The sequence below is a fragment of the Scyliorhinus torazame genome, chromosome 8 (genome assembly GCF_047496885.1).
Source record: "Scyliorhinus torazame isolate Kashiwa2021f chromosome 8, sScyTor2.1, whole genome shotgun sequence".
NCBI classification, from domain to species: domain Eukaryota; kingdom Metazoa; phylum Chordata; class Chondrichthyes; order Carcharhiniformes; family Scyliorhinidae; genus Scyliorhinus; species Scyliorhinus torazame.
This window is the reverse complement of record NC_092714.1, coordinates 268128345-268140690: the sequence shown is the minus strand read 5'-3', so window position 1 is coordinate 268140690 and position 12346 is coordinate 268128345. Positions and strand designations below refer to the sequence as shown.

Below are 12346 nucleotides of genomic sequence, written 5' to 3'. Positions count from 1 at the left end.
CGAGACCGCAGAGGCGGCCTCGGTGGAGGAGCTGAAAGGTAAGTGGGAGGAGGGGTTGGGAGAGGATATCGAGGAGGGGACGTGGGCAGATGCCCTGGGGAGGGTGAGCTGGCAACGGCGCCGCTCCCTCCAATGAGGTATACCACGAGCCCGATGGTGACGGCTACCCTCAAAATTTGGGGCAATGGAGGCGGCACAGGGGGGAAGTGGGGGCCTCGGTGTGGACTCCGATACGGGGGAATCACCGGTTTGTCCCAGGGAGAATAGATGGAGGGTTTTCAGGGTGGCACAGGGCAGGGATAAGAGGGTTGGGGGACCTGTTTGTGGACGGGAAGTTCGCGAGCTTGGGTGAGCTGGAGGAGAATTACGGGCTCCCCCCGGGAAACACCTTTAGGTATCTACAGGTAAGGGCGTTTGCCAGGCGGCAAGTGGTGGAATTCCCGCTGCTGCTGCCACGCACAGTACAGGACAGGGTGCTCTCGGGGGGGTGGGTTGGAGAGGGGAAGATCTCGGCAACATACCAGGTGATGCAGGAGGAGGAGGCCTCGGTGGAGGAGCTGAAAGGTAAGTGGGAGGAGGGGTTGGGAGAGGATATCGAGGAGGGGACGTGGGCAGATGCCCTGGGGAGGGTGAACTCTTCCTCTTCGTGCGCAAGGCTCAGCCTCATACAGTTTAAGGTGCTGCACAGGGCACACATGACCGGGACAAGGATGAGCCATTTTTTTGGGGGTGAGGACAGGTGTGTTAGGTGCTCAGGGAGCCCAGCAAACCACACCCATATGTTCTGGGCGTGCCCAGCGCTGGAGGAATTTTGGAAGGGCGTAGCGAGGACGGTGTCGAGGGTGGTAGGATCCAGGCTCAAACCGGGCTGGGGGCTCACAATATTTGGGGTTGCAGAGGAGCCGGGAGTGCAGGAGGTGAAAGAGGCCGGTTTTCTGGCCTTTGCGTCCCTGGTAGCCCGGCAAACGATTCTTCTTCAGTGGAAGGATGCGAGGCCCCCAAGCGTGGAATCCTGGATCAACGATATGGCGGGGTTTATTAAATTGGAGAGGGTGAAAATTGCCTTAAAGGGATCGGTGCAAGGGTTCTTCAGGCGGTGGCAACCGTTCTTAGACTTCCTGGCAGAACGGTAGACAATGGTCAGCAGCAGCAGCAACCCGGGGTGGGGTGGGGGGGGTTCTATTTTATTTTTGTTTGGTTGTACTGGGGGATCTGAGGGGGTGTAAGTATTTGCTATGTGTTTCGGCGGGTGTTAATTTATTATTTATGAATAGGGTGTGGGGTGGGGGGCACTGGGTTGTTTTGTTTGGTATTTAATTCTATTGGGTTCCTTTTATATTTTGTTGTTGATATTTTGTGAAAACTTTAAAGTACATGGGAAGAAAAGGGAATGAAAGAAAATACATAATAGGGCAACACAAGGTACACAATGTAACTACATAAGCACCGGCATCGGATGAAGCATACAGGGTGTAGTGTTAATCAGGTCAGTCCATAACAGGGTCATTTAGGAGTCTGGTAACAGCGGGGAAGAAGCTGTTTCAGAATCTGTTAGTGCGTGTTCTCAGACTTTTGTATCTCCTGCCCGATGGAAGAAGCTGGAAGAGTGAGTAAGCCGGGTGGGAGGGGTCTTTGATTATGCTGCCCGCTTTCCACAGGCAGCGGGAGGTGTAGATGGAGTCAATGGATGGGAGGCAGGTTCGTGTGATGGACTGGAGCTCACTGAAGAGTGAAACAATTGGCGATTCTGGCTGAATTACTCCCCTGCCTAGCAACAAAGGCATTAAAATCAATTGCTGCTCATGTGGCTGCTACTTTATAGTCCAGTGATTTAACTGGTTTAGCACCACACTGGGATTAAAAAGTCTTGGGCTCACTCTGCTGTTTGAGGAAAAGGCAATCAAACAGGCTGATTGGGGGAGGAGGGAGGATGTCTCTCCTTGTTCCATCAGCCAGCGATGCTTGTTGCAAAACCAGGCACCCAGATATTGTCCAGCAAGGAAGGGATGAGGGTGGCTGCAATAGGACCCAGGGTAAAATCACTCACTGACACTCGCTATCCCAGGACTGCATACGGTGGAAAGTTGGCCGGTTGGAGGACTGAGCGAGTCGGCCCCTTCCAGAGAAAAAAAATGGAAGGGAAAATACCCGCAGCAGTGGATGATGGCCAACAAAACAGTAAATATTTACAAGAACAACAGGACGCGAGGCAGCGGTTTTCCAATGATGTGATCTGTCAATCGCTCGGTGAGTAGAAAGAGCTGGTTCCATTCCTGCTCCTCTCAGCAAATAGGCTTGGATGCTAGAATTCAGAAGTCTGCTCCGCTGCAGTGTAATGCTGCAAGTTACTCAAAATAGAACGGGCAGCAAAAGCACTGAGCAGGAGAAGAACAGACAAAGGTGAGCAGCATCTGATCACAATGACACAGTCTGCCCGCCACACGGCCACAGGAGTTGTGTAAAAGCTGAACAGGAACGATTTTCAGATCCATTTCTCGGGATGGAACAGGCGGGGCCGTTTTTTAGGTGGAAAAGGCCGAGAATTGATTTGATGAAGATCTTTTAAATTTGATTGGGTAGGCAGAGAGAAGGTGTTTCTACCTGCAGGAACTAGGCATCAAAGATGTAAGACAATCACTAATAAATGGGATAGGGAATTTCAGGAGAAATGCCTTCATGCAAAGGGTGCTCAGAACGTGGAACTGCCTCCCACAGGGAGTGGTTGAGGTGCTGATTTGATGAATTTAATGGGAAGCTAGTTAAGGTCACGGGGGAGAAAGGAATCAAAGGATATGCTGCTGGAGTTGGAAGAGGCTGGCAGGAGGCTCCCATGGATCATAAACAGCAGACCAGACCAGCTGGCCTGAGCAACATCTTTCTGTGCTGGAGATTGTGTGTACTGATGCAGGCAGGAGGATACACGGGAACCTGGTCGAGGGACGTCTTTCCCCCTCTTTTCACACCAATTTCCCTCCTCCCTCCAGGAACAAGTTCTCTTGCTGTGGTATAAGTATGGGTGCTGATCACCCCCAGCGACTTAACCAAGTGACCATTATTCACGCTTTAAAGGATTATTCTTTTAGTCTGGAGCTGTCAAACTGCATTCTCCTTCAGCTCCTCTGCCTGAATGCAGGTCCGACCCACAACGCTGTGACCTCCACTGTGGTTACGATAAAAAGACAGGTCCTGAATCCACCCCAGCCAAAACAGGACCCCGCACTGTAGGCACCAAAATGATCAATAACGGGCGTCCAATCAACTGAGCCAACTGACTCCCACGGAGTACAAGATTCTGTGGAAATATGCACTTTCACATGCATGCTGCAAGCTGCATGCTAGAGCGATGGACAGCAATGGTAGAGGCTCCAACTTTCTTTCCATCACGTGGCTGACCAGGAACCTCTCCCCACTCTTACCACCTGCCACTTGTGTGTGTTGGAAGGATTATCAGATTTACTTCACCTGTTTGACAGCACAGTGAACACACTTTCCTTGGACATCAGGTCCTGGAGCGGAACTTGATCCTAGAGCTTTTGGCTCAGAGACAGGGCACCACAAAGCCCCAAACTGGATTACCAGAGTCCAACAGTGAGATTTCGGAGGGACAAGTTAGGTTTTCTGAATCAAAAGTTGTATTTCCCCCTGTAGAGGGTGGGGAGCTGGGAAGAGGTGCGGGATCCACACATGTAACTTTAACGTGGATTCCTGCGGCAGCTGCAATACTGTAAAGGTTAACATACCAAAAATGTTGATCCACTTACATGTTCTCATGAGCAGATTTCATGGCCTTGGCGGCAAAGCCCATGTTTTTGAGAACTTCTGTGTTAGTGTTTGCATTTTCCAATGCTTCTCTCTGGAATTCGATGGTGGACAGTGTGCCATCGATCTGTGCCAGCTGCTTTTCATATCTCTTCTTGCGCTTTAAAGCTTGTAACGCAGCTAAAAAACAGAGGGAACACAGAATGAGCAACTTACACTTGGAATAGTCTCACTCGCTCCCCTAACATCACATTCAACGGAGTAAAACTGACCCACTCTGTGAAACTATTGGGACCGGAGAACAAAATAACAGAGATTATAGTTAAAACCCTCAACATTCCCCAGCAATATTCAAGGTTTGTTTCAGACTTTGAGGTTTAAAAAAAATGAAAACTTCAGTGGAAATAGGGAGAGGGGAGGAGAAGCTAAAAAGAGTGATACAGATAAAGGAAAACGGTGTTCGTTATTCATCGCAATGTCATTATTTTTGTAAAATGTTGAAGTATTTAGACTCAAACAACTGGAAAACGGGCCAAAATCAGAAACTAAAAGTTTTAAGAAGGCTGAAGCAGCATTTATGGTTCCAATGCAGGTGAAATAAATGGAGCAATGAAATTTAAACGTACAAAAGGTAGAAAATAGCAAAAGAGGTCACATGGCCGAGGACTGGCATCTGTGATGGTGGAGACCTCTGGAGGAGATCGATATGGATCATCCATTCGGCACCTCTGATTGTAACATGTAGCGAATGCTTCAGCCTTGTCTTTTGCACAGATGTGCTGGGCTGCTCCATCATTGAGGATGGGAATATTTGTGGAGTCTTCCCCTCCTGAGAGTTGTTTAATTGTCCATTCATGATTGGATGTGGCAGGACTGCAGAGCTTAGATCTGATCCATGGGTTGTGGGATTGCTTAGCTCTGTCAATCACTTGCTGCTCCCACTGTTTGACACACGAGTAGTCCTGTGCTGCAGCACTGCCAGGTTGACACCTCATTTATCGGTATGCCTGGTGCTGCTCCTGACATGATCTCCTGCACCCTTCATTGAGCCACAGTTGATCTCCTGACTTTATGGTAATGATAGAGGGGGGGATATGCCAGGTAATGAGGTTACCTGCACACTAACCTCTTGTGATCCATGTACCCAGATCTCTGCAGTTTGCTCCAAAGTGGACACGTTCATATTTGTCCACATTAAAACCCCATCAGCCAACACTTTTGCCCACTCATTTGACCTGTCTATATTCCTCTGGAGACTCTTTACCTCCTCTTCACAACTCACTTTCCTTCTGATCATGGTGCCATTGACAAGTTTAGCTATCAAACACTCAGTTCCCTCTTCCACGTCATTAATATAGATTGTAAATAATTGAGGCCCCCAACACCAATCCCTCCGCTAGTTACAGCTTTCCAACTGAAAATGACCCCTTTATCCCTCATCTCTACTTCCTATTAGCTAACCAACATTTTATCCCTGCTAATGTCACTTCCTACACCACAAATTCTTATTTTGCGTAGCAGCTTTTGATATGGTATCTCACTGAATGCCTTTTGGAAATCCAAGTATATCACATCTACAGGTTCCCCTTTATCCATGTTGCTGGTGAAAATAGCTCAAATAGATTAGTTAAATGTGATTATTCCATTATGATTTGTTAGGAATCCTGCTATAACTGCCTGAAGAATGTGGGAGTTGGCCACATGTCGCAGCCATTGTTTAAATTTCCTTTGTCTGCTTGAGTGGCGCAACTGAGAGTTCACATCCCAGTTCAACGGCAGGAACTAGAGTGTGAGATATGGTAAGAATTTGCCAGCTGGGCACTAGGGCCGAGGCATCTCTGGAAACAGACATGACTGGATTAGCAGGGTCTCAGACCGACTGAGAAAATGGCCAGTGTCCCCGACAGGAAGCAAGCCCAATTCCATTCCCGGGAGATTCGGTGAAGTCAGCAGGCATGTCGATGAACCTGCCGGATTACCTTTCCACTGGAGAAAGTGAAACGTTTTTATTTCACCAACCGTTTCAACATTCACTATAGTTGGACAGCCCCGAATAAAATAGCTTGCATGAAATTTTAACAGATGAATGTTACATTGAGAAATGTAAATGTGAAAGACATTTGCAGGATAATTCAGATTGGGCAATGTCCAAAGATTATTTATCCATTTTAATAACGATTGCACTCGGAAATCATCATTTCCAAATAACCCTTTCCTTTACCATGGGACGTGGGCATCACTGAAAAGACCGGCATTTTGTGCCTATCCCTAAATAAATCCCACCATTGCCAAAATCACCACGGATTAACTCAGTCTTTCTGCAAAATTCTAACATGGAGCCTTAACATAAACATGTAAGCAACTGAATGCACTGAAGTGTAGCTATGAAGCCCACAACTACTGCCACAGCAGTGATCTGCAGTAAACAGCATGGTTCGTGAATACTAAAGTCACAATTGCTATGGCAACACACCCATGGATGCTTTATCTGTGACTGAAGACGTGGATTGCTAAATAGAGCCTTTGATGTAAACACCAATAAACTGGCAGGTCCACAAGCAATTTAAATGTGCTGCTCAAAGTAAGCATTATATCTACCCAAACCCCAAGGTACAAATCTCCACCCAACAACTGCCCTCTACTGTTTTACATTTCAGCTCCCACCAGAACAAGATTTACTATTTACTAACCTCCCCAAACTGCTTCACTATTTTACACAAACCTTCGACGGCTTTCAGCATAATTTTAATATTTTAAATTTGTTCACTGGATGTGGGCAGCTCTGGCATTTATTACCCATCTCTATTCAACTGGAGGCGTAGTGATATTGTCACTGCACGAGTAAAGCAAAGACCCAGGGTAATGCGTTGGGGACCCGGGTTCGAATCCCACCACGGCAGATGGTGAAATTTGAATTCAAAGTCTAAAGGTGACCATGAACCCATTGCCGATTATCATCAGGTTCACTAATGTCCTTCAGGGAAGGAAATCTGTCGTCCTTACCCGGTCTGGCCGACATGTGAGCCACACCAATGTGGTTGACTCTTAAATGCTTTAAATGCTGGCCCAGCCAACGACATAAAAAACAAATTTAAAAATGTCAATGTGGCTGAGAGGCTGGAGTCACGTGTAGGCAAGGACGTTAGTGAATCCAGTAGTTACTCTGTCACCAGATTTCTTTAATTCCAGACCTCTGGATACTGGTCCAGTAATGTAACCTATTCCCATGTATTTTCCCATCCAATAAGCACATTTAATCAGGTGGGGGGGGGGATATGAAAACATTATTTATGTTTACCATCCCTTTCATAGAATGTCACAGATTGTTGCAATTCAGCTCATCATACTTCTGGCTGCCTCCTCAAGTAGCTTTGCCCATAGCTCTGAAAATATTTCTCCAATTCCGTTTTTTAAACTCATTATTGAACCAGCCTTTAGGCAGCCCATTCGGCATCACAATAGCTCATTGTGCAAAACACATTCGCCTGCTGGGTTTTTGGCCTTTTCTCTTAAATCTGCATCCTCTCTGATTGAACGAAAAAAACATGTTTGGAGTGGAAGGAAGATCATTTATGTTAGTCTAAAAATGGTTCAACTATTCTCGGCCAATAATTTTCAGAACCATTTTCCCTGCACCTCTATTTCATGCTGTCAGCACATGACCACAGCACACCAGCACTGTTCCCAGAGCAACCGTATATTTGTACAATACATGTAGCTTGACAGAGAGAAATGATAAGAGGCAAACATAACATAGCATGTTAACTTCTATATTAAATCAGGCAAAGACACCGCAGTATAAATATATTTCCCACAGCCCTGCCCTCAATACATGTTTTGCAGTTTCCAACTTCCTCAACTAGAAGGAAGTGGTTTGAAATATTTTGCAATGTCTGAACTGTATTTATTGGCTTTAAAAGTCCTTTAATTCGTCAGTCTTTCAAATATTCCAGTCCTGTTGGAAGAGTCTTAACACAAACTTAACTTCATCCACTTCTCCCTCTCCACTTTGCCACTCTCCCATCTCCCTATGGAGAGCCTCATTGTTTCTCACTCTCCACTTCCTCACTGTAATCTCTTCTCCATTTTCCTAGCTCAGTCTTTGTAATGAGCAGCAAACCACCTCTGTGATTTCAGCCAACACCTAAATTACACAAATTAGCGTCCTACCTATTTCCCTTTTCTCTCACTACCCATATCCCACACTCCACCCAGAAAAATGCCCTATCCCAAAGAGTGTTCGCCTGTCATAATATTTGTGCCTCTGCTTACTATCTGCTCATCTAGAACCCAACCAATCTGCTGCTTTACTACTACAACATCCAGCTTCACATTCACAAATAGGAACCAGGATGTTCCCACAGGTAAATCTAAAAGAAACTTTCCTACCTTCAGTCAACTTATATTACGGTCCTGAACTGATCTCCACTATAAACCACTTTGTGCGAGCTCCCTCCATGGGGCTCACCATCTCACAGCTGGTACTAGTTGCAAAGGTCTCACTAAAGGGCTGCATGGGAGCACAGTGGTTAGCTCCAGGATCCCAGGTTTGATTCCCGGCTTGGGTCACTGTCTGTGCGGAGTCTGCACGTTCTCCCCGTGTCTGCGTGGGTTTCTTCCGGGTGCTCCGGTTTCCTACCACAGTCCAAAGATGTTCAGGTTAGGTGGATTGGCCATGCTAAATTGCCCTTGGGTGTCCAAAAAGGTTAGGTGGGGTTACTGGGTTACGGGGATAGGGTGGAGGTGTGGGCTTAAGTGGGGTGCTCGTTCAAAGGGCCGGTGTAGACTCGATGGGCCGAATGGCCTTCTTCTGCACTGTAAATTCGATGATTTCTATGGAGCTGCTTCTTTTCTCTGTGATTCCTTTCACCTCTGTACGATCAGATAAAGAATCAGCCACATAACTACTGGCATTCCAACGTTGCGAAGATCAAAGTTATCTGCTTAGACCCGGAAACTCAGTCCCCACCCCCTCTCTGAACATCTGTTCAACTTCAACCTGCTGTTATACAGTCTCAAACCTCAGACCTGAACATCATCCAAGTCCCATCACCAAGAATTCCTAATCTCACCTCCGAAATATTGCTAGCTTCAGAATCTACTTCACTCTCACTGCTACAAAACCATTATCCATGCCATTGTCACCTCCAGATTCAAATTTTCAATGCTCTCCTCGCTGTCCTTTCAAACCCCACCCCAAGAAAAACCCGGAACTTATCCAGAAATCTATCGCTTTCACCCGATTCACACATCGGCAACTCCAACCCCCGATGATCAGCTCTCACACCAGATTTTAAAATCTTGCTCCTCTACAAATCCCCTTCCTGCCTTACTCAACTCTATCACTCCCAGCCTGACATGCCCCTCGAAACCTTCCCCTTCCAACTCTGCACAATTGCCAGTTCCGCATCAGCCTCTCTAGCACCAGCGGTAGCACAGCCCTCAGCCAGCTGCGTGATCTCCCAAACACACATTTAAAGCTGTATCATGATTTATAACAAATCAAAAACCATAGGGCCCAAGCTTTACTGGTCTGTAAAAGCCACATGAAACCCGTTTTTGTAGAAGGATTGCTCTATAACACTTGGAGCCAGCTGTTTTGTTTTAAATGCAGTCTCTTACTACAATGTCTAGTTTCTTGCCCTCTGCCAGTGATCTCAGCATCCCCATTTGCTGCACAACTTACAAGCTCAGGTTGTGTGTGATGCGGGAGTGGTTATTTCCAGCAGTACACACCGTAGCTCAAATATTCTGATTATTCTTAAAAGCAAAGTTCAGTGTTTGCATATGAAATTCATAACTTTCTTAAAAACAGCATTCAAATGTTCCAATGGGAATTGCAGTTTTAAAGCTATATAGTTATAAGATTTTTTAAAAACATATATGGACATGCCTGCACGTAAACACACTCACAGAAGGCACTTTTAACCCCCTGGGTCATTTTGACTCTGGAATCAGGCGTTAGCAAATCAGCAGCTTGTTTTATACCTCTCCTGATCTTTGTTATTTACATTTGACCTGAATGGAAATAAAAACAGAGGGAGATTGGAACTGGGTTGCTGATTCGCTCAGACCCATCTCACAAAGTTGGAATTACCCTCTCGTGTTTTTCAAAAAATTACATCCAGCAAAGATTTTAAGTTTCCACAACAGAAGATGAAGTGACTGTTACAATCATCCTCGAGTTGCTGGGAACTCATTTTGTATATTATGGGGCAAACCTGCAGAACCAGAAATGAATAATGTCGTTCTCAATTCTGAGCCATGTTGAAAACATCAATAATTATTATTGGGGTAGATGGTTTACCACAGTTTAATACAGAATTAACCTAATGATCGTTAATTCTGTATTGGGGAAAAAGTCCTCTTACAAAATAAAAGGTAACTCCTATTTGTAAAACATTTTTAATACAATAAAACATCCCAAAGTATTTCACGAGGACATTATGAAACAAAATCTGACACTTGGCCACACAAGGAGATATCAAGACAGGGGAACAAAGGCTTGGGGGAAAAGAGGTAGCGTGAAGGAGAGAGCGGTACAGAGGTTTGAGAAGATTCCAGCGTTGGGACTGACCCCACGCATGTTGAGATAGACCAGGTCTTACCCCTGGTATAAACACAGTGTTCTGCCTGAAGGAATTTCAATTCCTGCTACGTTAAGGTTTAACTCCTGTAGTGGATGAAATCCTGGCCTGATCGCTCTAACGCTGCAGAATGTGGCCGACGAACAACAGGAGAAGGACATGCTCAAGCTGTCCACTGGTCTGGGTGGGTTAGGGCTGCTCATTTCCAGGAAGAAGAGCATTTTCTGCAGTCAGCCACAGAAGGTCCACAACAGAATCGAACCTCCTGGAGAAACTGATTTTGCACCATACATTTCCGTGTCTTAGTTCACCCCCACTTTCCGCAATTTTAATACTTACGCAAAATACTTCTTTTTGACTTGATTTATACTGAAAAAAGAACGGCTGACAGCAAAACGAGGCAGCATCCAGAACATGCACAAGGCTTGATGCGGAGCACATTATAGCACAGCTTACATCATCCTGGCTGGTAAATACATTGGGGAACATGTTCAGGAGTAAAAAGATGGATTGCTCTGACCAGCTGGGGCTATGGTGTGGAAGAGACACTTTATTGGACAATAGGAGGTTGCTCACAGGAGGTACCTATCAGAGTTTTTAGGGGTTCTGGGGCACCTCTCAGGAAAGAGATCCAGGCTGAGAATGGTCCCATATATCCTTGTCTTTTACCGAGTATGCCGCCATTTTCAACAACACAGCAACGCAAAAGTGGTCTGGCCAGGGTACACAGGGAGAAGTTGTCACCGGGCGAACACCAGGTTAAGGTGAACGGTAGAAGAACCAAAGTGGAGATGAGGGAAACCTTTTTCACACAGAGTGGCTAGGATTTGGAATGCACCCACTTCAAATGTGGCTTTCAAAATTAGACGATTATCTGAAGAGAAAAAGTTTGTGCGGCTCTGGTGTAAGGGACTTAGCGGAGTTGCTTTTGCAGAGAATGGGCACAACAGGTCAAACAGCTGCTTCGGTGCTGTAACCATTGTATGGAAATATACACCCAAGGCAGGTCCCAGGACTGGGTGTTGGCTGGAACAGCAAATCTATAGACAAAATGGAATGAACAAAACTGGAGTCAATGGGAATCAGGGGGAAAACATTCCGCTGTTTGGATTCATACCTGGCACAAAGGAAGATGGTTATAGTGGTCGGCGGTCAGTCATCTCAGTTCCAGGACATCCCTGCAGGGGTTCCTCAGGTTAGTGTCGTAGGCACAACCATTTTCAGCTGGTTCATCAACTAGACCTTCCTTCCATCATAAGGTCAGAGGTGGGGATGTTCGCTGATGACTGCACAGTGGTCAGCACCATTCCCGAGGAGTCATGTCCAAATGCAGAAAGACCTGGATAATATCCAGGTTTGGGCTGACAAGTGGCAAGTAACATTCGTTTCACACAATGACCATCGCCAATGAGAGAGAGAATCTAACCATCGCCACTTGACATTCAATGGCATTACCATCGCTGAATCCCCCACCATCCTGGGGGTTACCATTGACCAGAAACTGAACTGGACTAGCCATATAAACACTGACTTCCCAAAGCCTGTCCACCATCTACAAGGCACAAGTCAGGAGTGAGATGGAATATTCTACACTTGCCTGGATGTGCGCAGCTCCAACAAAACTCAAGAAGTTCGACACCATCCAGGACAAAGCAGCCCACTTGATTGGCACCCCATCCACAAACATTCATTCTTTCCACCATCGACGCAGAATAGCAGCCGTGCCTACTATCTACAAGATGCGCTGCAGGAACTCACTAAGGCTCCTTAGGCAGCATTTTCCAAACCCACGGCCACGACCATATAGAAGAACAAGGGCAGCAGGGAGCAATACCACAACCTGGAGTTTTCCCTCCAAGCCACTCATCATCCCGACTTGGAAATATATTACCGTTCCTTCACTGCCGCTGGGACAAAATCCTGGAATTCCCTCCCTAACTGCACAGTGGATCTACCTACAGTACATGGGATTCCAGCGGTTCAAGAAGGCAGCTCACCAC

General features: G+C 46.2%; 1 protein-coding gene across 1 annotated transcript in view; it reads right to left on the bottom strand.

Moving 5' to 3' along the window:
• chmp4ba (charged multivesicular body protein 4Ba) overlaps positions 1-12346 on the bottom strand; it is a 54067-nt gene that overhangs the window by 17533 nt on the left and 24188 nt on the right. Inside the window, exon 2 of the mRNA XM_072515287.1 lies at positions 3762-3939. Coding sequence (XP_072371388.1) covers positions 3762-3939 — 178 coding nt within the window. The remainder of the gene's footprint in view (positions 1-3761; positions 3940-12346) is intronic.